The 27687-nt window shown below is 39.8% G+C and overlaps 1 protein-coding gene across 17 annotated transcripts in view; it reads right to left on the bottom strand.

Moving 5' to 3' along the window:
• The window catches only part of LOC131473967 (calcium-activated potassium channel subunit alpha-1a-like), a 168300-nt gene that overhangs the window by 38839 nt on the left and 101774 nt on the right, over positions 1-27687 (bottom strand). For 7 of the 17 annotated variants that reach the window (XM_058651624.1, XM_058651631.1, XM_058651625.1 and 4 more), the window contains exons 10-19: positions 24522-24632; positions 24310-24415; positions 23178-23260; positions 22831-22900; positions 21546-21701; positions 20986-21095; positions 20252-20320; positions 18548-18559; positions 14115-14201; positions 12978-13054 (exon numbers count right to left, since the gene is read on the bottom strand). In XM_058651624.1, the coding sequence (XP_058507607.1) occupies positions 12978-13054; positions 14115-14201; positions 18548-18559; positions 20252-20320; positions 20986-21095; positions 21546-21701; positions 22831-22900; positions 23178-23260; positions 24310-24415; positions 24522-24632 (881 nt within the window). Of the gene's footprint in view, positions 1-6859; positions 7034-12001; positions 12011-12977; positions 13055-14114; positions 14202-18547; positions 18560-20251; positions 20321-20985; positions 21096-21545; positions 21702-22830; positions 22901-23177; positions 23261-24309; positions 24416-24521; positions 24633-27687 lie in introns of all 17 variants that reach the window. The other 10 variants (XM_058651626.1, XM_058651638.1, XM_058651633.1 and 7 more) reach the window with 4 other exon arrangements.

The raw sequence follows: 27687 nt of genomic DNA, 5'->3' as shown, positions 1-27687 counted from the left end.
CATCATTATTCTTATTATTCTTATTACTTTAATTATTATTATTATTTAGGGTTTGTTTTTTTTACCTAAATTGCAATCAGCTTTGAAACGAACCCCGGCCTCTTTTTGACTTCCACTGTTCCCTGGTGTTGTAGCGCCATCTGCTGCTACAAGCAGCACAATACAGAAAAAAAAAGAATATTTCATGGAACTAACATGGGTATTATATATAATATATATATATTATAATATATATATATAAATATATGTATATATTTCTTAGTTTCTAGCAAAACTACAGGGTAAAAACTGAGGATTTTTTTCACTGCGTTAAAAGAACTTTAAACATCAACATAAGCTAAAGGGAGAAGAACAACAACAAAGACAAGGCTGAGGCAAAACTTATCGTGTTCTACTGTGACATAAAGAGGGAGGACGAGGACGAGGACGAGGTTTAGCAGCTAAACAGTGAAAAAAGGACGGCAGAGATTTGTGGACAGAGGAAACAAACACTTACGTGATCTGACATATCCGTTATACTTATATTTGGCTGAGGAGAATGAAAAAGACAAGTGGACACAGGTCACACAGAGGGACAGTAGATGAGACACACAGACATCAGGGACACAGGGACGACACAGCAGCAGCAGCAGTGGACGGACAGTGGAAGGAAGGACATGAGGACATAACACGTACAAAAAGACATTATTAATAATAAAAAAAACAATGATGAAAACAAATGCAGACAAGGTGAATGAATGAATGAATATTCTTAGTTTGAGGCATGCTTTTAAGACAGAGATTCCCAAACACCGGGTCGGGGGCCCACATGTGGGTCGCAGGAAAAACTTTGGGGTCCCCAAACCATTTTTATTGCCAAGATTTTTATGTTTTATGTCATTTAAGTCAAAATGAAATCGATTGTTACAGACGTGTGTAAATGAGTCGCTAAATCACGCCGTTATTTTGTGATTTGGGAAAAACTGTATTGAGGAAAAGGTGATTACATTTACTATGAGGTGTACTATGACACTGTAATTATGATCATTTTTGGTTTAAAATAAAGGGCGGGGGGTTAAAACTGTGGTTTGAGGTTACACAGATTCAACAGTGACTCTAGCTAACATCCATTTAAGGTCTGAGCACTGGACAACAACGACGACTCCAACGTAAAGAACACACACAAGCTTCACGTAAACATGAAAACCACATTTTCTACACAAAGAGAAAGTTAAAAAACTGCTAAAAAACAAAGAAATGTAAATGTACTCCATTTAAGTCGTAATTATGTTGTTTTGTCATTAGACAGAAAAATTCGAGATATAGAACCGACTCTATATTCAAACCTCACACGATCACACTTAAAAAAAATCCCTTTAACCTAAGAATTTTGAGCAAATTTGGCTATTTTACTAATTGTTTTCAAAAAAAGTGGAGCTGACAAGCGAAGGTGTACCTAATAAAACGGCTGTTAAGTGCAGCTGCTGACATATGATAAAGGTCAGAGGTCAGACTTAGGTCTGGGCCTATGACACGGATCCTGAAACCAGGACCTGACGTGCGGCTCTGGTTTCTGTCTCTTATAATTTGAGTAACTGTGGTTTTACAGCAGCATCTGTGGTGTCGTGAGGCGACCGTGAGACAGAGGGTGGGGGGGATGAGTGGGTGGGCCGGTGTGTGGGGGTGGGGGGTTCAAGTCCTGCCTGGTGGACAGAATCTGTCAGGACACGTTTGGCGGCGGAGAAAATGAAAATGCAAACATAATTTCCACGTCGGGACAAATCAGATCGTCCAGCAATGAGATGCAAATACATACACACAGACACACAACACACACACGTACACACACACTGTGTCCACACACACACACACACACACACACACGGAAGGTTGTGACCTGATTGAAACAATCTCGTAGCTCCCTTTATCCCTAATCCCTAGAGTCTGGTCCATATCCTGGTTTTTCCAGAAGCTTCTTCACTGACTGTGATTTTGGTCAGGTCACACACAAAGACCACATCAAGACCAGATCCTCAGTAAAAACCACATCAAGACCAAACAAAACCCACTCTGAGCCAACATTTAAAAACATTATTGGTCAGACCATGACTTTCCTAGTTTTTCCCTCTTTACTCATCTCCAAACTCTCAAAAACTCGAGATTGTGTTTTACACTTCCACTAAGTTCAGGAGCCCCGGGGCAAAAACACTGCAAATCCAAACCAAAATTCAAAGCATGGCCGATAAAAGTGCTGTTCATTCATTAAAAGTAGCTGTGGCTGAGATGAAATGTCAACAGTGGTTCCTCACAGAATCTAATCTGTCCTTTTCTGTGGACGAAAGACATTTTCTAACTAAATATTCTAAATATTCACATCATCTGCAAATACAGACATTTTTACGAAATTGTCGTATTAGCCGGAAAAGTTAAAAAAATCAAAATCCTAATCGACTTTTTCATTTACAGAAGTATTTATTTATTTTAAATCAAATATCACATTATTCATCTTCAGGGCCCATACACGAAATTAAGTTCCACTAAGTTCCACTATCCACTAAAATTTTGTACCAATCTGTGTAAGTGAATTTTACTTCTGTATAAAACACACAAACCATTGTTTTAGAGTTTACCATAAACTGTTCTATCTCAGTAAGACAAAATTAGATATTTTTTAAGTGAAGATAATTTTTCACTTCTCAATTTCCATAAATCTGGCTTATTTTTACTTTGTTGCAGATCATTTTTTGCAGTGAAAGAGATCAAGTTGTTGAAACGATGCCGTGTTTAAGTTAAAAAGGTGGTTTTTCATTATAAAGTGTTTATGTTTCACTCACTCAGTAGTTCATACAGTATGAGATCAAAGCGTGAGTTAAACTAGGGTTAAAAAAAATCCAAGATTTCAATTATCCTCGATACGAGAGCCAGACAAATCTGGCTCGGATGAACGAGTGAGAGCATGAAGTCATCGCGGATAAAGGCGTCTTATCCTGTCGGATGAGTCGTGGAGGAGAGGAAAAAAGAAAGAAAGACGGAAGGAAGGAAATCCAACAATCCCTGACGGACAGAGCCCGACAAAGCACTTACTCCACTAAACTCACTCTGCTCAGACAAAAGTCAGGAGTTAAGGAAACGCAAGACAGAGGAGGTTTTTCTCCTGAAATCCTACAGGGGGTTTGAGGGAGAAGTGAGATCAGTAACCATGTAATGGCCAGTAATTGGTATCAGGGGATCCTGAACTACACCGGGCCGAGCCAAACTCATCACGGCCGCTTTGACACTAATCACGGCCGAGTTGGGCAGACGGTGGGAGAGAACGTCGAGGAAGGAAATCAGATCTGTGTGCGTCTGAAGCCAGTGGCTTTGATAGCTCGCTCTACTGCTGCTGCTGCTGCTGCTGCTGCTGCCATGTCTAATTGACGGACAATTTAGTATTTTGGTATCCACTGGAAAGGAAAATCCTTCCAGGAGCTTTTACCTCGTCTTTATCGAGCCAACATTCTCGTTTAGTTTCTCCTCTCCATTTCATTTATCTCTTCTCTCGTCCGTGTTTCACAAAAAACACTCTCTTTCTTTTCTAACATCTCTCAAAAAACGAACCTGGTCTCACAGAAAAACGTTGTTATTTTAAATTCAGTACATGACAAAAATGATTTAACTTATTGTTTAACCTGGAGTTTTAAATCCTAATTTTTGAGCGCAGTAGTCAATATTTTAGTCCCGCTCCATTTCATTTTACAGTGTACAATTGCAATTTTGACAGTGACAAAAATGATTGAACTTAACATTTTTGTGAAAATTATACGACACAATTCATTGGAAAAGTGATGCACTTTTCACATATTGGAGGTAAAAAATGGAGACAATTTGAAGGAAATCTGCAATTTAATCACTCCTCTTTTTGATTGCTTTTATTTTTTAAGCCAGTTCAAAAAGTATGAAACAAATTCAAGTTCACGAGTTTTAGAACATTTTAATTTAAAATATATGCTTATATTGCACGTGAAATTACAGTCGCAAATAAATATTTAAGCCAAATTATTCAGCCCTACACTGAAAATTGTAAAAGGAAAAACTTCAAATAAATTACTTCAATTTGTAAAACCCAAATTAATTCAATGATTTGAACCTAAAGTTAGTGAGTTATATAACTCATTAAGTGTAGCTAAGACTTGACAGCATCAACCTAGCATGTTTTAAACCAATGAAACATTGATTTTATTTTGTGGAGCGAATGTTGAAATAACACAAAAATGTCATTATGATCTTTTCAGACTCTAAACCAGGGGCTTTTCTATGCACAAGCAAATCCACAACCAGGAAATGTCAACGACCTCATCTGCTTTTCTACCAAAATCCCAACAAGCTGCTAAAACCACATCACGTTCATAAAAATGGTCATAAACATGTAAATAACGTCATTTTCAATCAGGAAATGAGCTAGTACGGGTATTTGGGGTTTACCGCAACGTATAAGTGCAACAAACGTTCTTGCAAACTGGAACCTGACAAATTACGTCATAAAATATCATATATAATGTTAGTCTTTCTGTTCAAATTGGTCATTTTCTAAATAACTATGTATATTTTGACTCACTGGAGGAAAATGTAGTTCCTTTCCAAAACTAGTGTCTCCAATATCTCTCCAATTCTCCTCTATACAATTAAATCAAACTTCAGTGGACGATAATTAGTGCATATTAACCACTAGAAGTCGTTTTAAATTTAAGTTAACCTCAAGAGACTTGAATTCAAATAATTACATTTTGATTCTTCGTCAATGCAACAACAACCCAATAACGTTTGATCAGTGTGATAAACGTAAATTAAAGAAAATGTGGAAAAAAAGAAAACTCCTGCAGGAGAACAGGAGTTAAAAAATATATATCTTCAACTCAAAAGTGTAAAAACAAAAAAGGAAAAAAAAAACTGTCTTCAAAATAAAACCAAAATAAGACATTTTTATCAAACAGCAGTAAAATATCTCGATAATAAAACACGTTCCATTATTGTAAACAAACATCTTACCTTGAAGACATAAAGACACATAATCACACGACTGTATGACCGATGCAGCATGTGGTATATCTGCGATATACGGTCACATGACTGACATCTACAGAAGTGAACAGTAACAACAACGAAAACAACATCACCACCATCACCATTTACCCACCACACACACGACACAAGAGACAAAAGTCAAATCATCAATATACAACTGATCGATAGATAGAGTTGATTGGGTCGGTCGGTTGGCTTAGGTACAGTTAGCGTTAGATGGATAGTTAGTTATGTAGGTAGGGACAATTGGGGTTAGGTAGGTAGGTTTAGCTCAACAGGTCAATTTGTAGATAGGGATAGTTAGCATTAGGTAAGAAGGATTGGCCATGCAAGTAAGTTAGGCTTGGTAGGTAGGGTTATGTTGGTGTTTATATGTTGGGTCTTGTTGTTAGACTGCTTTGGGTAGGTAGGGTTAGGGGTGGGTAGGTAGGGTAGGGTAGGTTAGATTTATAACCTTTAGTTAGGTTGGGAGGTACATGAGTGTTAGGCAGGTACATAGGGGTTGGTTGTGTAGGGGGTATGTTTTGCATAGTTATGGGTTGGGTTTGGTACGTTGGAGTAGGTTGGTAGTTACCTTTAAACAGGATGGTTTAGGGTTAAGTAGATATTAGGTAGGTATGGATAGTGGTAGCTGGGGATAGTTTTACTGGTAGGGAAGTAGTTAGGATTAGGTAGGTATGTATGGTTTTTGTTAGATTGGTGGGTAGGGTCAGATAGATAAGGTTAGTTATGAGGTAGATAGGCTTAGTTATGTACATGGTTAGAATTACAGTTACATAGGTTAGTTGTTAGGGTGAGGTTGGTATGAAGGGTTAAGTTAGGAGTTAGCTTTGGGTAGGTAGGTAGGTATATATTAAGGTTGGTGGGCAGGTTTAGTGAAATAGATTTAAGTAGGTTGTTAAACTGGGGTTAGGTAGAAGGGGATATTAGTTATGTTGCTAGGTAGCTTTGGGTAGGTAGGGATGGTTGTGTAAGTGGGGCCATATGTTGGTGTAGTTATGTTTCGGTTTAAGTAGGTAGGAGTAGGTTGGTAGTTAACTTTAGGCAGGTTGGTCTAGGGTTAAGTAGATAGGGCTAGGTTGGTAGGCATGGTTTTGGTTACGTGAGTAGGAAGCTTTAGGTAGGTAGGGTTAGATGATATGGCTAATTAGGTTAGCAGAGATGGTTAGTATGAGGTAGATAGGTTTAGTTAGGTAAGTGGTTGGAATAACGGTCAGTTTTTGGGGGAGGTGGGGAGGTAGGGTTAGAGGTAGGTAGGCACAGTAAGGTTGGTAGGCAGGTTTAGCTAAATAGATTTAAGTAGGAAGGTAAAACGAGGGGAAGGTAGATGGGGATATTTAGGTTGGTAGGTTCAGTTAGTTATGTTATGCTTTAGCTACCCAAAACTAGAGTTGGTTGAGTAAGTAGGGGGGTATGTTGGATAGTTATGATTAGGTTTAGGTAGGTAGGAGTAGGTTAGTAGGTATGGTTTTGGTTACATTGGTAGGTAGCTTTAGGTAGGTAGGTAGGTAGGTAGGTAGGGATACGTTAGAAGGTACACTTTAGGATTTGCCTACCTTTCAGAAAGGTAGGTTTGTAGCTAGCTTTAGGTCGGTACATCAACAGGTCGATAGATTTGTGTATAAACCAAAAAAATATAATAAACAAATTGCCATAAAGCACAGCTACAGTCACAACGAACAGGTCACACCACGGAGACGACATTACGCAAACACACACATACATGTACTTCTGTGTGTCGCAGTTACACACAGAGCAAACACACACACACACACACACCACAGACACAAAACAGCATGTGTTGGGCGGTGTAACTTACAGGCACGTAAAGTGGTTGCGCAATCATGAACAGAGACAGAGGACAGTGGGTAGGCCCTCTGAAGGGTGTCCATGTTACTATGTACACTGCCTGACATGCAAGAGCAGTCTTGCTCTGAACGGCCGCAATCAAAACAACATGCCAGTTTCATTCGTTTGTAGACGGACATCTTGGCTACAGTCGGGTTTTGGGATGAGAGGAGAGGAAAATCAGCAGGTTAATGGCAAGAGGAGAAATATTCATCCAGGGGGAAGTCGGAAGGTGACTTCATCAGAGAGTGCAAGCCTTAGCCGGCTGCTCCCACAGACTTGAACTCCACAATACCTTCAAATGTATTTCAAATGTACCAGCATTGTCTAACTGGAGTAGGCTGAACCTACATTTTTTGGTGTTTCTGACATAATAACACTTTCAAATTTGACAATATGTCAGCGGAGGTCAAGCTGTGTGCTAAGGCTGAAACAGGTCAAAAGGCAAAACTATAACAGTGTGGTGGAAGGGGGAAACGGGGGAGTGGGGAAAGGGGGAGAGAGAGGGGAGGGGAGGCATTCTGGGTGGAGAAGAGGCATGAGCAATGTCGTCAGCAGCAAACCTCATACAAACGTTTCATACATTTCAACATCCTCTATCCATTTTGTCTCAACGGCTGGATCACGTACCTGTATCCCATCATGCAGCTGTGGCGGCTCGGTCCAAAAGCATCACACTATTCAACTGGACTATACTGTCATGCTCGTTTCAGACCTGTTTCTCTTTTTCACTGCTCTGCTCCCAGAGGAAGGCCTCACTACAGTGTGTGTGTGTGTGTGTTATATCCATTTATTTGTGCCATTTCAAACTTAAGTTTACCTTTAGCTGCACTGTTGAGTCATGTTTATGTGCTGATACTGTTCAAGGTATTGTGTTGGCGTTACTAGTTTAGTCAGTAAATCATCACATTAAAGTGATATTTTAAGCATTTTCAAGTGTTTCTTGAACTTTCACCTCCCTGCCCCAAATCCCAGTGAGAAAATCAGCGATTTTTCATCAAGCCACAGGAGTTGTTGATCCACTACCGCCTCCTTCCGTACGTTAAAAACACGTAGATTTGTGACTTTTGAGTTTGAAATCCGTCATTTGGCTTCACCTACGTAACACAAGTTTACTAAACGAGGCAGCAGAAGACTAGACACTCTTGTTTCTCTATGAGCTAAAAATGTAAACTTTCTCCATGGAGTTTGGTGTGGGAGAGCGAGTGGTTTAGAAAAAGCTAAATAAATGTAATTTTAACATATTTGTACATTAGCATACACTTACGCTTACATTGATTTCATTAAGGGCTTTGAGTTAAGTCACTAAAATGTGCTTTTACACACGTCTATTTTATGTTTTGACTATGTTCACCTATTTTTATCTTTTATTAATGAGTAAATTCTTCATATTTTACTTGGCCTATATCTTTGTACTCCAGTATTAGTTTCTAAATCTAATGACGCACTACAGTGTATACTGTATATTTAAGGCCATAACGTACAGTGCATCAGTAACTGTTGTACCACAGTATTTTCATTGATTTTTCAGTTACTGTCTTTTTACACAACAGGCTATTTGGAGATCTTGTTGAGGTGAGACTGGACGTGGAAGAGCAATCTCACACAACACTGTAGTGCTGCTGCACAAGTCCTTCACTATTAGTCACCCTGCAGCCAAAATACTGTAAAGCATCTACCTTCTCTTTATGTGAGTGTGTGTGTGTGTGAAGCCTTAAACCTCCAGGGAAGCAGGAGTGAAAGTTCCCACAGCAGCGTTTCCAGATTGCTGTGACTCTGGGCAGAAACAGTCCCTGGTCCCCGCTCTCTCTCACAGTGCAAACAGACGGCAGACTAATACAGTCTGGCACCTTCACAGAGACACTCACAGCATCTTCGACTCACAGCCACATTGGAAAATAAGGTTCCGAATAAAGTCGTACAACACTTAAGACACTTTTTCTGCCCCAGGCTGAGGAAAAAAGACGGATTATAATGTGTGGACAGAAGCACCGGGGACTGTTTCTGCTGTGGCATGCACACTGTGAGTGCCTTCATGACCCGTTCAACTCTGGTACTAACATCCGTCCCGAGTGAGACGATCATGTCCTGAATGTGTCCTCAGATCAGAAAACAAAACACACTTTTGAAAGTGTTTTGAAGACACGTGTGTTTACATTCCTGGATGGATTAGAGACGCCGTCCCCTCATCTATTTAGTTTCTGTCTTTGGTGCGTTCAAACTACCAGGCTGAAGTGACTCATATCTGATTTTTTTGGGGACTAAATCTCACCGCCAAATTTGTTGTGATAAGTTTCCATTTCTGAAATTCTTCGTGGCGTAACCTGAACTGAGTTAGGACGTCTTAAAAGGTCCAATAACTTTATTGTATGAATTTTATTACTCCAGAATGTTCAGGGTGGGCGCATTTTGGACATCCATATTTTTACAATAGGCCCAAACTAAACCTATTTGGAGTTAAGATGCTAACCTAAGACTACAAAAAGTCAAGACAATGGGATTCATAGTCCGATTACTCTACGCTTAGTCGGACTGGTGTCAGACTTGGCATTTTGCACATGCGCCCAAGCTTTTGGTTTGTGACGTAAAGGTCAACAGGAAACTGACTCACTACACACTAGCTTATACAGAGTTATAGCGCCCCCTATGGAATCACGGAGTCATGGAGTCACGGGACGGCAAGGGGGGTAGCAAAATCCCTGATCCGGCACTGGTGCTCTGGCGGCGGCTATGCGCAAACAACTTCACCCTGACTTCCCAGACACCGAGTGGCACTCGATTTACCTTTACCGCCACCTCCTGTCACCATGTGCACACTACACCGCTTCTTGATATCACAAGTGCAGACACACATCAACGTAGTGTCTAGAAAACCATTTGTAAACAGGAGATGTCGTAATATTCTATTCTCACAGGATTTGTATGACCTGGGGTAAATGTTTCGGACCTTTTTGGAGCTTTAGTCGGACAACGGCCTCCGCGCAGATAAACTGTGCATGTACTGACTTCTAATTTTTGCCAGTGAGAAGTTGAATAAAGTTATCTCATATGATCACAAAAGATGCATCCAGGACGGATTTTAATGTGATGAAATCACGGAGGACGGATGTTAGTAGCAGGTGTGAACGAGGCCTCTGAGCTCATTATAAACATGCAGAGAATGGTGCGTTTTCTTTGTCTCAGCAGCAGCAGCAGCAGCAGCAGCAGCAGCAGCAGCAACAAAGGGGGAGGTACAGAAATAACCGTTCACAGTGATGAAACAGTTTTTGGAGACATGGCAGACAAGAGCAGCGAGGCCTTTTTTATCAGTTCATGCTGACATTTCTTCACTTTGTGAGTTTCTTTTGTTGTTGTTGTTGTAGCGTGCGCATTGAGAGCACAGTGTTATGAGTGTGACAGTGTGAAACGCTGACACGGTGACATGGAGCGATGGCCGACATAGACAAAGACGCACACACACACACACACACACACACACACGTACACACAGACGATGTCTTTGACTTCTAACTTCACAAAATAACCCAGATTTCGGCCTGTTAAGTATTTTTTTGCTCATTTCAGGACATTCCTGATGTGAGATTCAACACCATGACGGCCCTGATCAGCTGTCTGCGTGGGTTTTTAAATCAGTCGTCATATTTTATGATCATTAAGGCAAAAACACACGGGGAAGGAAGCTATCAGGACGCCATGTTGAATCCAGAGGATGTCACGAAGTATGTGCCTTTCTTTTTTCTCCCCTTTAATGTTATTCTTATTCAGCAAGAGTGCAAGGAAAAATGAGAGTGGTAGCTTTAGACTTTAACATTACAACAACCAAAACATGCTTAAAACATGACTGAAAGATTAAAACATAAAAGCAAATGATTTAAATGTTGAATAACTATAAAAACTCAAATTTACTCCTTGCATTTTTGCTGAAAATGATTCTTAGGGGATTTGAGTTTCCTCTACAGACATCACCATTTTATTATTAACAAGTGCACAGGACATGACCCTGGCAGGACACCACCATCTAGTGGCAACCTGATGCCATGACAGTAAATCCTATGTGGTTAGTGAACGTTTCACCCAGTGCAGCAAATGTTAACAAAAATAATATAAAAAAGGGATTGTCCAGATTTTAAGACACGAGTCTGCTGCTGTGGTGACATTTGGACGGTGAAGGGAAGTCTCTGAAAGCTCAGCCGTGGCCGGGAAACGGGCTGAGATCACAGAGAAGTAGAGGAGTGAGGGCAAAGGGAGTAGAAGGAGGAGGAGAAGGAGGAGCAGAGGAGGCCAGATTGTTTTGATTGTGTTCTGGCAAACCTAGCTGCAGTTTTAAGATTCGACAAACTTCCCCACAAGGAACATTTTCTGCGCTCTGGAAGTTCGGCCTGCACACAAAACCTCCTCTGACAGAGAGCAGATCATTTCAGATCAGCTCTTCCTCTTTGTGTCAGCTCCTCTGCATCTACGATCACCGTGTGACATCTCTCACTTCTTTCATTTTATTACTTTCTTCATTCAAGGTGCTCAGGATGGTGAACTATTGAGGACAGATGTAAAGCTCGATGGCCACAACTTTCTTTGAACCCTCCATTATTTCAGTGTTCACTGTTTAATGTGACCTGTGTACCTGCTTTTATACCGACATAAACATCTATCTATAACCTGTGTGTGTCTCTAGCTAACTACTACCAACATATCCTAACTAGTTAGCTAACTAGCAACCTACCCACCCATCTTTCTATCTAGGTAGCAAATGATCAACCTATCTATGAGGAAACCATGAATTCCCTGACACAGTGAGATGTTGTTACACAGGTCAGATTAGACTGAACAATAAAAGAAGGTTCATTTTCGTTTTCATAGCCGACACTGACTGGACCACTGAGGAGGAAGAGGAGGAAGAGGAAGTCTGTTTCTGGTGTAAGTTTAATTTCTGCTATTTTTCTTTGTTCTAAAACACGGTGTAGAAATGAAAGGAGAGGGATGCAGAAGCTACACTGGTACATGCAACATATATATATATATATACAGGGTACTGTTTGCTGAAGAGGAAGGGGAAAAGAAAAAACATTTGCACTGCACTCTGGGTAAATGAAACCCTTGGTTTTTTTTTACTCACAATAAATCACTACCAGCGAGTAGTTAAAATAAAGAGGCGTTTTCCAGCGGCAGCAGAGGAAGGAAATACATCAAAATTGTGTCACTGGTCATAAAGAAACATGGGAAAAGAACGACAAAAGAGAACAGAACACACACTACTGTGGGGACAGATGTCCATCATGTCTTTGTCTTGTTGAAAACTAGACTTAAATGAAAACAAACTTGCATAGCTGTCAATATCTGATGGAGATATTAAAAGATCAAACAGGAGTAAACAGTTGATCTAAATCAAAGTATGAGTGTGACAAACAGACGATGACAAAGAAAAAGAAACATCTATTTTCTTCATACTGTAATTGTCTGTGACCTTTTGTGGGAAACCCAGAATATGCAGCAGCTAAAAGGTCCTGACAGGTGACTCAGCTGCAGATACACTGTAGCTCAGCTTATATTCATGTCTGCAGATGATTTATTTTGAAGGGCCATAAGGTAGAGCCTACTACCAAATGTTCATCTAGCAAACTCCTACCTATCCCATTAGCTGGTAATCTACCAACCTATATTTCTATCTAGTTAACTAGCAACTAGTTGGCTAGTATTCTACTAACCTATCTATCTGGTTAGCTAGCTAGCAGACTGTCTATTTTGCATTTTAAAATGTTCTATTTTCATTGATAAAAACATTTTTTTCCCTTTTCTGGCAATAAAATCATGAATATAAGTAAATTTTTTAAGGATAACTGAGAAACATAATCTTCCATATCGTCCCGTGCCAAGTGAACAATCTCAAATTCAACAGTCAACAAACACCACTGACTGATTTTTATAGAAATGAATGAACGTTCTGAAGCAGTTCCAATGAGAGCCAGAGTTTTTAAAGGTGACGTTACCTGCACACAGGAACAATAACACAGTGTAAAGAGTGGAGTTGTAGGTTTAAGGGTGACGGACGAGGGTGAATGAGGGTGAAAAAAGAAAGGTGCAGTTACACTCACGTCTTTTGCAGCCACACTTCTTGATCCTCTTAGGGTCTGTGATGTCATCGTGACAAGCTTTGCAGTAGTAAAAAGCTCTAAAAGTGACACAGCAGAAATGTTAAGCATTTAAATAATAATTAAAAAAACATTACAACAATACTGGACAGAGATTTCATTCTTAGTTGGGAATGATGAGTCAGCGATATCTCAATATTGTTTGTTTTAGTCGACTTAATAGAAGATTTTTGGAAGTTCTGGAAGTTCAGAGGTATCAACTGCAACTGGGCTCTTATTGGACAATACCAGCTGTCAATCACTCTGATGTCCACTCATATTTTATCATCTATTTAACTCTGAATGTAAAAGCTCTAGTGAAGAGAGTGATTGAGACCATGAACTCCTGATAGAATTAACGATACTATTTTCCCATAGACTTCCATTCAAACTTACTTGTTCTTTTTGCAACCAGCAATGTCGCCCCCAGGTGGCTATTCCATATATTTTTACTTCCTGAGTGACTTCACCAAGGGATAAGAATATCTATGCATTTTTTTTACATGTACGGTCTACGGAAAAGGACATAAGACGCCTTGGAATGTACCAACTAAAGTGCATTACATACATTTCAAGTTTTACTGCACTTCTTCAGTTTTGAATATAATCAAATACAATCTAAAAGTTGAATTCATGAAGTAACTTTTTGTTGCCATTCATTTGATTTGATTGCCAATCAAGATACACTGAGTAGAGTTTGTTTTAACTTTTGTTTTAGCCGTTAAACCTAACTTAAAATAATGGAAATTAAGATTAGTAGTGTTGCATACACACCACATTTAAGTGATTATTTATGTCATTAGATTATAGTTTATATATTGTAATTGTGAGGGATAGACACCTGTTGTGGAAGCAAGCTACCGCTGGTGTGGGAAAAATGTTTTGTAACGTAGAACCGCAGTTGGCTTTTATTGTCGTAAAGTCAAAACAAAATTGTTAATATGGATTTAAAAAACTGTTGTGAATTGCAAATAAATCCAATTTGAAACCTGCGATAAAGGTGATTAATCACAAGTAACTGTCAAACTCCATTGAGAGCTCCATTAACGATGTAGCGTATGATAAGTGGATGGATTGTCGGTGAGGAACGACTGGTTTTACCTCTTGACTTCTTTGGCGTCGCTTGCGATAAAGAATCCCAGCGTTCCCTCCTGCATCTTGACGTGGTTGCCGGGGTTGATGAGGATGCTGGGTAATCACAGAAACAGACACATGGCGCTCATTAGCTCCTGGACGGTCGCTCGTTCACGCACACGACTTTGCTAATCAAGAGGAATGGTACACACACGTTCACTGAAGCCTTTAATCAAGAGCTGGGTTTGTTCATCATAAACACACCTGCTCCCCTAAGGTTTGTTTTGGGGGGGGGATTATTTTGCTGACGTGGGGCTCGCTCACATGGATGGACAGAATGGACAACAGTATGATCGCACACGGAATTTTTAATTCTTTTCTTGAAAGAATGGTGTTGGTTTGCCCTCGAGGGGGGAGGAGGAGGAGGGGAGGTGACAACAGGGGAACGAGGGCAGAAAGAATTAAAATTATGGCCATGGAGTGGGTTTTGTTTTACAGTATTTTATTCCCAAAAAGAAAACACATGTCATGAAGGCTACTGAGACATGGCTACAGTACAGGGAATGTACAGTTAGTGTCATTGTCACGGTTAGTATTTGACAGTGGGAATGAACAGCTTTTTATCACCATGTCGTCGTTGTCAACAACACGAGGCCGATTATTACTCTGCTCTGGTATAATCTGTGGTCATCAAAATGTAAAGAACATTATTTGTATTAGGCATCAGAATCAAAAGATATTCAACTAAATCAAGTAAAAAATACACGTTTTTAAAGTGCTATTTCATCTGTCAGCATGAAGTTACAGACTTTAAGTCTATGAAGTGAAGACACCTCTTGAATGACAGGTGAAACATCTTCAACTTAACTAAAGTAAGTCCAGTAACCTATATCTAAACTCCTAAAAAATATGTTCACTGCTTTAATTTTCTTATATGACAAAAATCTGTTCAGTTTTGGCAAAAATGGAACCACAAATCTTGATAAACTGGAAAAAATTATTTAAATTATAATCACATTTGTTTTTTGTGTAAAAATATGGATTTGGATGTTTTGTTGAATTTCCCGGGGCCTAAACCTTTGAATTTTGGAAAGTTCTGGTGTATGGGATCTCCTTACACTGTAAAAACAGCCTCATTGGAAAAAAGTAAAATATTCTGAAGTTGATTTAAATGTCCTTCTTTTAAGAAAACAGCTAATGGGGCAAGCAAAACAAGCAAAGAAATTCTGTTATGTAAGAATTATTGACTTGAGAAGTCTGAGACTTTTTTTGTAATTTTCTAGAGCAAAATCCGCTTGTCAATATAACTTTTATTTTTAGGCAAAAAAGAACAAGATAAATTTCCCACAAAGAGGCTTATTTTAGTTCCTTAAAAGTCAATTTTGCAGTGTTTCTGCTCCATTAGAGTAAAACATGAATGTAAATACTGACCTGCTGTTAAGACACTTTAAAGGACGGCACTTAATGACACATTAGTCAAACTATTAATTATAGGTGAGACTTGATTTTATATCCCAAGCACTTTAAGCGACTGGCTGTATCATTCCCCATTAATTAGACTGTGACAGAGAACACACACACACACAGTACTCACACATACACACACACACACACACACACACACACCCTGGTCATTAATGGTCACCTGTGGGCAACAATCATCAATGATATGAGTGTGAAATAAAGAAAGAAATAAAACACTGAACCCACAAGTCGTTAAGGGTCACACTCCTTCAAAATAAGAGCCCAGAGGAAAGGCTGACAAAACTACTCATTCTGGTCACTTTTTTTGTTTGTAATAAAACTTAAAACCTTTTATTGCAATAAATGGCAATAATAATGACGTTAAAACTCAATGTAAAGATTAACAGCTTGACTAAAAGCTACAGTAGGCAGACTTTTCTTTTTTTTCAGCTACTGACAATAATTTCACAACAAACTTTCAGTTGAATGGAAACAAAGTTATTTGAGAGACACAGTGACACTAACTTTAAATGCATTAAAGGTCCAGTTTGTTACATTTAGGACGGTTTATTGGCAGGAATTGATTAAACCAGCCATAAATATGTTTCTACAAAACGTATAATCAAAATTCTACAAATGCACAGGGTCACACGTCAACTATGGTCGTTGATAGAACTTAATTAAAAAGGTATAAACGTCGGTCATTTTCATTAAAAAATCTTTTTTTAGCCTCTGTTTGAGGACAATAAGTCAGCAGAAAAATATTAGCTTGATGCTAACATTACTCCCGCTGGTAAGTTTCAGAAAAGTCAGCAGATATTAATTACTTGGGCTAAAGTGTATTAAATAAACATTTTTGCAACAGCAGGGGGCACTACAGTTGCCGTTGCCGCTAACACTAAGGCTTTTTATGATGTTTGTGTTATTTTTCTGCTTAGAGAATCTCATTTAGCAAGGTACATGAATAGGATTAGCTATTTTTTTCATTTACTTACTTTTCGTACGTGTTGTGTCCACAAAATGTTAGTAGTTTAACAACCTGTGGATGAAAATCAGTGAGAAACTAATTTTCAAGCGTTCCTGCCGACTGCAACTTCTAATTTTTGGAATTTAAATATTTGTTTCATGACATTTTAGCGACTACATTTAAATGTGGTGGTCAGAAATCACTTAGTTTCCTCTGGGCTCTGTCAAAAAAAGGGTTTACACTGGAGAAAATAAACATATATAAAAAATATATTAAGGGAGCAATTGAATCCATATACACACATCAGGATGTGATCAGATTGGATTTTTTTTTTTAGTTTCTTTCCACTCTGTCTGAAGTAAAATAGCATATGAATATAAAACATTGGTTCAGATTTAATAGCCCCCACAGAAGTAAACAGGCACCACACCTGGCATGCTCTTCAATTAACCAAAAATAAAAATAAAAAATATACAAAAGAAATCGATCAAAATCAACACAGTTCCACAAACGTTGCTGCCCAAATCTGAGATTTTACAGCTGAATCAGCCCGAGACGTTTCTCTCTTCACTCGGTCAGGTGCAAAAAATTAATAAAAGGTGAATAGAAGCTTCAAAAGCATTCAAAAGATAAATAAAAATAACCTCATATTATGAGCAACAAGGCAAGCATCAGACACGCCATGTGATCAGTGTCATCAACAGGAGCATGCAGGTCACCAAAATAAAACGACAGCGTGAAGGAAAAACAGGAAACGCATAAAGAGCCACAGCAGCACAGGTAAAGGACAGGTACGTAGATGCGGACGGTTGCAGTAACTTCTGTGCAGTTGGATTGTTTCTCAAACACCAAACTGACAGGAAGTGACCTCACTTAGGGACATCTACTCGATAGGACGCACGAGCATGACTGTACGTGGTGGCTGAGACACACACACACACACACACGTGTATACGTGTACATACATGTACATACACTCCGACACAGGTGGATATACATTTAGCAATGAACACATGAACGAGGGATGGGATGCAAAAGTGAAATGTGTGTGGGGGGGGGGGGGAGAAAATGACACGTGATAGTATTTTTAAGGCTCCAAAAACACAGAAAAAGTGTGGATTAAAAAGTTGTTAGGGTACAAAACATTTGCGGAATCTTCTAATCTCTGTTTGTGTTGAACAATTCCACAATCTCTACGTTAATCTCTGTAATCTAATATTTTTGGAAAAACTCGTCCCTTTCTTTTATTTACACTAGAATTAAATATAAAATCTTTTGCGACATAGCATAAAAACAAGCTAGCTAAGAGGCCATTCATATCTATTTGTGCTGTAATTTAGCCTGAATGCTTCCATAATCCATAGTCAATGTCTGTAATCTGACATTAAAAATTAACCAAAAAATAATAATAAACCTCCTGCCTTTCTTTAAAATTTGCTCTTTTGGGGGCGGAGTCTGTAAAATGCAGCCACGAAACAAAGATCTGTGGAAATGAGGGATAAATAATGTATATGTTTAAAAACGTGTCACTGAGTCACCGTGAAAAACTGTTCCGGAAATGATTTAAGATAAATAACACATAAAAAAACAGCATGGATGGAATAATAATCAGCTTGGCAAAGCTATAACATACAGTCGGGGGGAAAAAAGACAAAAGAAGACAAAATAGAAAGTGAAAGTGAGAGAAAATAAAGTCAGCGGGAGACTGGTTAAGGACAAAACTGAAAAATAAGATTAAATAAGAGGTAGATATGGTGAAGGTGAGCGTTTGGCCTTGGTACACGGACAACAGCGAAGACAAAGAAACAGCACGTCCGCACAAACACGTCCAATTTATCTCTGTTATTATTATGCTCTCGCTGCCTGCAAAGAAGTTAGTGCATTAAAGCACAGAGGGGACACCACCATCGAAGAAAACAAAGAGAGGCCTGTGACTTAGTGTTTGTGTGTGGGGTGAGGGGGGGGCCAGAGTTAAAGTGGTGGACAGTGGGTGGAACTTTGGAAGTAAGATAAGGTAGAGAGGGCATACCGCTTTCGGCTTCTGCAAACAACAAGAAGAAATCGCAAATCAAACAGTTATCATGAACAAAGAGGAAGAGGAGAATATAAGTGAGACTTTTCTTTCTGGGGGGCCCATTTGGCAGCAATGTGGTGCAATTCTGTTTTTAATCAATTCAAAATGACACGTAAAAGTGACATTTGTGAGGACGGTTCAGGTTTTTTGGAGTGTAGTTCAAGGAAATGTGTCTTTATTAAAGACTCACCTGATAAAATCTTCGGCTGAAGTCTACGACAAATTAAGAGCACGTATAAAGCTTTATTTCACCATTAAACTGCCCTTTTAAACCACTCACTCACCCCATGCCAAACTCCATAGAGAAAATCAGTGTTTTTAGCTCACGAGGAAACATGAGCTGCTGGTCTACTGCTGCCTCGTGTGGCCAGTTCTAGTCACTGAGGTAAGTGTTGAAGAAGGATTTCAAACAACAAAGTGACAAAATATGACATTTGAACTCACTTAAGGAGGCAACAGTGGATCAACAGCTCCTCTGAGCTGTGGTGTAAAATCGCTCATTTTCTCTATGGACTTTGGTGTGGGTGAGTAAGCGTTTAGAAAAGTGACACAAATTTCAGTTTCCAGTCAGAGAAAAGCTGTTTAACAGTGACACAAAGCTTCAGGTGTAGTTTTAACACGCAGATTTTATTATGCAAGTTTTTATTAAAGTGGCTAAATCTGGTGTTTCACTAACGATGTGTCAGTACCTCGTTTCAAAAAACCTGAACTGTCACTTTAAAGCTGTAGGTAAAGGGAAAATTAATCTTTTTTATTGCTGCACCGTTAAAATAATTGTGAAAAAAGTATAATTATTATTTCCATTGTAACAACCTGGAATAATTCAAATTCACACTAAAATTCACTAGAAAACTGACAAAAATGAAATGTGGTGAATGGAGAAAAATGGTGGATGAGATTTGGCAACTGACATTACTGTAAAACAATCGTTCACGTTGTCATTGGTGATGAGATTGTTAGTGACGTTAGTAACAGGGAAACAACAGAGTTAAACGTGTAGCAGGTTTTTTGTTATTCAGGTGTGAAATAAAGGATGTTATGTGTCCAGATTAATTCATGCAAACCTGTTCAATTTAATTTAATTTAGCCTCTGGAATATTATGTCGTTACTTCCACCAAGGACATATTCATTTAAATCAAAATATTGTGTAAAACTGGCTTTTAAATGAAACGAAAATAATTCCTGCATATTTTTTCTATTAATAAAACAAACTGTGTAGCCATTAAAGTGTGTAATGACTCAAGTGTATTAACAAGTTATTTGTGAAATTAAATTATATGAAATGTATACAAACATGTGTATAACTTGTTAAACTTAATTTGAATTTAATGAATTTGTGAATTTGAGTAATTTATTTGAAATATATTCAAAAAATTGTGCCTAAATAAATGAATATGTTCGACACGAGATTTATACAAAATTGTGTTCATATAACTTGTTATCCTCGGTTTGAAAGAACTTCATTAATTCAATTAATTTATAAGAAATAATTAATTACATTTAATAGAATGATTCATGTTTGTTAAACCCAAGAATAAATGTCAGTATTAAAGCCCATAATCACATAATAACAACATCAGCTGTGATCAGAGCTGTGAAGGAAAGAGTTGAACAGTCGTTTAGATGGCGGTTACCATGGTTACCACAGATATACCCACCTGCTCTCTCTCTGCTCAGACTTGTACTCGATGGCAATGAGCAGCAGCTTCAGCTTCACGTAGCACAACCTGTGAAACACACACACACATTCACACGTTAGGCGGTGAACACATGAACACACATGAACACATGAAGGGATGAGTTTAGAGAGTGAAGTTCTCCTCCTCACATCACATTTGTTACTTATAAAGTTGATTTTGAATCAAACCCTAAAGGAAGGATAGAACGGCTGGAGACCAAACTGAACCATTCACTCACTTTAGAAAATTCACACCAGTGGTTCTTAATTATTTTCTGTCATGCCCCCCAAGAGGACAGAATTGTTTTCATGCCCCCCCCCCCAATTGAAATGCTATTGAGAACCTGATCATATTTATTTATTTATCTGTATAAATCACTGTATGAGTTGTCCTGCCCTGAAGTACTGATTTGGACCAAACCATCTGGACAACATCACCCAGAACGAGAACAAGGGTTCAATTGCAAACTAACCGAGGGCCACTTTTTCTGGTGGACCAGAGTTCGGATGACCTTTCACACCTGCTCTGGTGTGAACGCACCCTTAGATTCACCTTCAGGTCCTAAAACGGCAGCACTTGATTTAACGCGACTTGGTTCTCCGTGATGCCGAGATACTACGGTCAATACCGTTAAAACTTCTGAGTTTCATACCAAACCTGAACTTCCTGAGTCCCTGATGGACTTGGTGAGTGGGTACAGAGGAGATACTTACTCACAGATCGTGGGGAAGGAGAGGCCCACAAAGGCACTGGACAAATACTCTGTGTACATCTCATTAGCCACTCCTTCAAGATAATACTTCTGCCATGTGTCCTCCTCAATCTGCAAGCAGAGAAAAAGTCAGACGTGAAGGTAAAACTCAGTTTTCCATCAAACAGCGGCTCAATGTGGTGTGCAGATGTTTTCCTCGGGTCATTATAAGCTGATCCATCATCTTCTTTACGACATGAAAACAGATCTTTGATGGAAGCAAACACCTCTTCACGTCTAAACTGCAGAGAACACTGAGCAGATTCCACGTGAGATGTCAGAGTGAAAAATGACGTGCCAGGATGGAAGTATTTCCCCAGACAAAGACGTCAGAGACTTTGCCGGAGAATGTTCTGCATTTAATGGATCGAGTCCATCTGTCAGCGCGCGGACAAAGACTTACAGTATCCAGTTATGTTAACCTTACCTTCCATCGCAGAGCAAACCGTGTCATTTACAGAAAACGCAGTCTGATTCACATTAACAACAGCGTGTTGGGGAGTGCAGGCTCCTCTGTGTTACCTCGATGAAGGACCTCATGGAGAAGAGGTTGGCCAGCATGGTGGACAGGCCCTGAGCCAGGCAGCTCTGGGCAATGAAGCCTGCCTTCAGCTCAGCCAGGCAGATAGCATCGTCACCCTCCTTCCAGTTCCAGCTCGGAATGTTCAGCAGATGGGCCTTGATCGCACGAGAAGGACACGAGAGGTCACAGTCATTCACTTTCCCTCAAGGAGAACATCAACAGTTTGGGAGCAGAGCTCAAACGTCTGTTTGCTAAACAAGCAGATTATGTTCCTCTAAAGTGGCAACAGACACTTTTTATGTCTTTAGCACAAAAAGGACACGAGTGTTTGATTATAAAACGTCCATCAGTGACTGAGACGAAGCAAATGTTCTATCAGTTAAAAACAAATCTTTCTTCGTCCTAATGTGTGGCACATCTGTTACCACAAGGTGGCAGCAGTGGTAACAAGTGTTTAGTTAAGTGATGGATTTTATGAGGTTTCTTGAATGCATCTCGTTAGCTCAAAACACTGACTGGAGATTCGATTGGAAATATTTTAAATGGCATTTTGCTTTTAAAGACGCAGTGATACGACAGAGTCAGAGTATTTGTGTTTAAAAACTAAAAAACTGCACTTTCTTTTTATCGTAAATCACATTTTAGTTATTTTTTACCCCACAAAAAACACTTACTAACATAGATCGTGTTACTTGTCTAACACTTCAACACTGAGGTCTCAGATTTAATCCAAATAAAAGTCTCTTTCGATGATAACGGTTATTTTATGGATTAAAGGTCCTGTAGGTAGAATTTAGGGGGAGGGACAGCTATCAACAGAATGTAATACACTCTTAAAAATTCACATTTTTGTTAGCCAGGAATGATCCATTAAAGCTCATCTGAGAAGGTTCTCAGCAGGGCCGGCCCAAGCCCTTATGGGGCCCTAAGGGAACCTGTCCCACCACAGTAGCCGATGCTGATTTTCTACAAAATAAAACCCAAATAACTTCAACACAACACTATATATACACATCTTATATATCTAAAGATATCTGGATTTCTTTAATATTTTAAAATACATAACCTTAACCCTAACCCATATATATATATATGTATATATATGTATATATATATATATATATATATAGTATATATATATATATATATATATATAGCTAACTGAAATATGCAACTTCACCCTGAGATAGAGCTAACTCCCTCACACTGGTCCCTTAAACAGAGCTTGGAAGCAGAGGTCAGGTTTGTTCCCATATTGTTCCAGTTTCGGTTTCTTTATCTTACCTTGTTGTGATACTGGAGCATCTGCGTGATTATTCTGATCTTGGGATGGTAGTTCTTGATCGAAATGACCCTGAAAGTCAGAAGCCAGGCAGATACAGTGAACAATGGTCTTATTTTGCCAGGTTTGCACCACAGTTTTTTATAAAGTTACACTTGGTGAACAACTTGAGTGACTTTTTGGCATATTGAATATTAATATGAATATTTGGCAAACGTGCGATGCTGCAAAATCCAATCAACGACGAGATTCTTCCAACATTATGATGAAAATGATCCAGTGACACAAAAAATGGCTTCACATTTGTCGTGAACGCGTCATAAGTCCAGACGGTTAAATAAATAAATACCTCATGATGTTGGAGGCGTCTTCAGCGTCAGGATCTGCACAGTATTTATTGGCGAGGATTAAACAGGCATCTGCTGACTCGATCTGCGGAGGAAAGAAAGTGTCAAAGAAAACAAACATGTGAACGACAAAGCTGTCGTTGCAAGTCAAGATTTATGAACACAAACTCGTCCTCTGTCTTTCTTTCCCTCAGAGGATTAAACAAATCAGAGGTTTCAACACCGGCCAATGTCGAGACAGTTCCATTACTGTACGAGTTAAACGCCAAAGTCAGTGAAGACGATTGAGTAACTTCTGTTACCGTAACTCCTAAACCATTTGTGATAACTACAAAATTCAAGAACTATGGACTGGCGATCTGTCCAGGGGTGACTCCGCCTTTCGCCCTATGTCAGCAGAGATTGGTAGAAGTTGGTAGAAAGCAGTAGAAGATAGATGGATGGATACCGGAAAGCAGAGAAACAGAGCTTTGCGCCCATATACTTGTCTTTACGGTAGAACCTCAGGACTTCCACGGAACTAGCTTACACTTTTGTTTGTGACGTCAGCTTCTCAGTACCGTAATTCCTAAACGGTTGAATAACTGCCAGATTTTTAAAGAAAGTGAAAGTTATCTTGGGAAAAAAGGGGGCAGAAGAACTCAATTCTACAGCCATAAAATCTAAATAAATCCAGGCGGAGCTGATTGCCATGAAGGTCTTAAGACGGTTGAAGTAGAAACTGTGCAAGTTTGGTTGCTTTTTTGCAAGCACCGCCTCAAACTTATAGCCGGTAACAATTCGCGTTTCTTGCGAGAACCGAGACTTTTGCGAGACCTCCTGATTCCGAGGACTCCGGGTCAACAGCCCTGATCTTGCAAGGCTGGTTTTCCGCTAACAGACAGTAGGGGGCAGTGGAGACTGCCGCCAAGAAGACATTAACTCTGAAGCTGTTAAATTAGCGTAAAAATCCTACGTAATTCTGCTTTAATGATGGATCTTTAAATCCACTCGCTTCAGGATTGAATCGTGAGGTTCCTAAAGATTCCCACCCCAACTAGATACCAATATAACCTGGTTTACACCTGAAAAAAGTGGTTCAATCTTCACTTGGACAACAATTCTCTTCAGTGTTTGTGTCGTCAGAGACGTTACCTTCACCCTGGCCAGATCGTGAGGGTTGAGAACAGATCCCTGGTAGAACTCCACTTGTGTAAAGTGGCGTTTGAACAAGGCTTCCAGCTCAAGATTAGGGGAAATACTAGCACAGACACACACACACACACACACAGATAAAGAACACGTCAGGTCAAATGTACATCGTGTTGAGCGCTAAGTTACACATGAAGTGTGGAAGGTCGACTTACTTATGGAGAAACACAATTTCTACATTGACATCATCCCTGTCCTTGTGTAGGAAGTCTTTGAGGAAGTTGGAGACACTTTCGAGGGTAATATGACCACAGACCACAATATGCCTGCGAGGAAGGAAGGAAGGAAGGGAAGGAAAGGAAAGGAAAGGAAAGGAAAGGAAAGGAAGGGGGGGGGAGAAATCATCTTGAGTGGGCGACATTAATCACTGCAGACACTGGCATTTCTCCCAGAGATAATCAGTTAAACCAAAGCACTCTAACTCAAATATAGACTGCAAAAAAATCTATACACATGTCAAGAAATGTTGTTTCAAAGCGCACGGCTAAGTGAATTATATCTTTTTTGCCATATAAGTGAATATTTTCCCCCGATGTAATGAAAGTGGTTAAACTCTGCAGGACAAGTGCAATCAAACACTCAACTCTGAGCCACTTTAGAAAATCAGATACAATCACAGAGCCCACAGTGGTCGCTCCGTCATCCGTTCTCAATAGAAGAAAACCGTCCCCTCGGCCAAACCGCCCCCTCTGTGAGCCCGATGGATGTTGACAAAGACATGTACATCAATATGCTTGCACTTTTTTACACGGAACATTACTTAAAACTTTCAAAGTGATGTGAAAGGGCCTGTGGTTGACACAAATTCTAAACAGGACCTCAGAGTCTCTGACAGATCCTTGGCAGGATTTGAGGGCTCAGTCAGAGGGGATGATTACAGCAGCAGGGAAATACCGGGCCAGATCAGTGTTTTTTTGAAGTTGACCCTGTTTGTCCTCTGATTGCACCGAAGGCAAGAAAACGATCAAGACTTGGATTAACGGGTTTTTTGCAGCTGTGACGCGCTTCTTATTAAGATTTTTAACGAGACCAAAGGTTCACTTATGCTCCATGTTAGATGCAGAACCCTCTGGGTTCAGCGTTGATGTGGAGTGGGTTTATCTGGAAGTTCCGGTCCACAGTTTTTGACAGATCAATCTGAATTTCTTGTGACGGGTAGCCAATCACCCAAATATGTTCCCATTGCATTTATAGTAAGAATCTATTATAGTATTTTCAAGAAATTTCAATCTCTCGGATTTGAACAAAACTTGGTATGTGTATGCAGGATTAGACTTAGTCTACCATCAGACTAAATTTAATTCTGATCTGGATTACAGTAACAATAACAATAACAACATAGTCATGTTTATGTAAGACGGTAGTAGCTATAAGAAGGTAAAGTTCTATACAGATCCAGATGGTTCTTCTTGATCCAGTGGATGAAAATGTAAAAAGATTCAGGTGCTGGTTTGCAAAACACACGTGACAAAGTGTTAAAGCCTTGGCGGACGTCTGTGATCTCTTGAACACTTTGGTTTCCTTACGTTTTTGTGGAAGTGCAGATATATTTTGGTCATAGAACCTTCTTGATTTTGTCTCTAGTTTGAACAATCAAGTTACCCAACTTTGATTAAAGTAAAGAGAAAGAAAATGGACAAAACGCTGGTAGAAACATTTCCGTGAAGGTTCTTCTTGTTATCCAGGTCAGAGTCATCTCCAGCAGCTAGTTGTGGGCAACTGGACTTAAGTTTCTCGAATCCTTCTTCAGCATTTCCAGTTGCCTTCAACAAACTCCTGAAGATCGGCAGAAATGCATCAGCTCTCTGTTTTTTTAACTTTCTATCGGGGGTATGCAGACAGCTGAGATTAGCTGGGTAATCCTGCTACTTCCAACTCTCCAACAGCAGCTCTTAGCACGGATATCCACTGCCTGTCTCTATATCCGATCCAGTGGTTTTGACCAGAATTGGACCGATACCGAGTATTGTATCAGCTCATACCTAATCAGTAACCATCCATATTACACAGTATCTCACAGATTAGAAACTAATCCAGAGGATTTAGGACCCTCTGCAGTAACATGTCACCAGGTCTGTTTCCAGACATGCTGAGTGGATTCCAGCCCGGTCTAATATTGTCACGGATTAATGTGGACACTCTAATTACCCTCTGGACCCGTAAAGCAATCTGTGCAGTGACACCGGCCTCATCCACTATTTATGCCAGGAGACAATTGAAGCAATTCATTCCCCGAGCGTCTGGGCACTGGACGGCTGAGCGGGTATGAGGTTACTCTCCCGGAATTATAAAGAAGTCACATTTGTTAACGGCCTAACATCTTATCATCAGACGTGATTTGTTATGACAGGTTTCCCTCAGTGCGTTATCGTGCCGTTATACTCAGAAAGGGAAGTTCTGGCTAACACGTTGACCCATAACAGTCGACGTCCATGGAGCATTACTGGAGTCTGACTCCGTCTGACAGGTTTAAAAAGAAACAGAGACGTGTTTTTTGGTGTGTTTTTCGAGGAGAACCGCAGCTGGGATCGCCGAGCGTCTCGGCTGTCCTGCACCAGATGGAGCAGTCGCGGCTAAAGTGAAGCAGACTTGGCAGAAGCGAGGCGACACATTGAAGGAACGGCAGCTTGTGGACATCGCAGGTCGTAATGGTCTTCGCAGATGTCGCCCCTGTCCTCTTTAAGGAGAATCTAACGAGCGGACGTAATTGCACGGCTGGCCAGAGTCGAGCAACAGGAACCGTGTGGTCTTACAAGCTGATGAGCTGAGATGTCTGTGGGCAGCCGGCAGTATCTGGCACAAGGCGTCTCTCGTTTCGCGAGATGAAAAACATCAGTCATGTTTTCCTCTCCTCGCTATCCAGATGCCCTTCTCCGAGTACGAGCGCTCATTAAGTTTATTATTTGGCTTGTGTGGCTTTAAAGTTTGATTATGGATGTCAGACAGGGGATTTGTGTTCGACCTTGAGCATCGACCAGCGCGGATATCAGTCTTTTAAACAACTCAGCGGTTAATAAAAACACAAGTTAAAGAGGACCACTGATGCGTTTACCACCTCGCTCTGGCCTTATCCACACAGAAACAGAACTTTCCCCAGACAATATTTTAGTTTTTTGTTCTTAAAAAGATTTCCGTAAACATAGCAAGGAAATGTCTTCTACACATAAAATCACCCCACACGACTCTAAACGCTGTAGTGTACATGTCAGGCCTGTATGTGGCGCTGTTATGCTGCCACAGAAATACACCAAAAACCGAGAGGACGATGCGGAGCGTGTGCATTAAGCTAACGACGCAAGAGCAAGAAGAAAATCATCGTTT

The sequence above is a fragment of the Solea solea genome, chromosome 15 (assembly GCF_958295425.1).
Source record: "Solea solea chromosome 15, fSolSol10.1, whole genome shotgun sequence".
Lineage (NCBI taxonomy): Eukaryota > Metazoa > Chordata > Actinopteri > Pleuronectiformes > Soleidae > Solea > Solea solea.
This window is presented reverse-complemented; position numbering and strand designations above follow the sequence as displayed.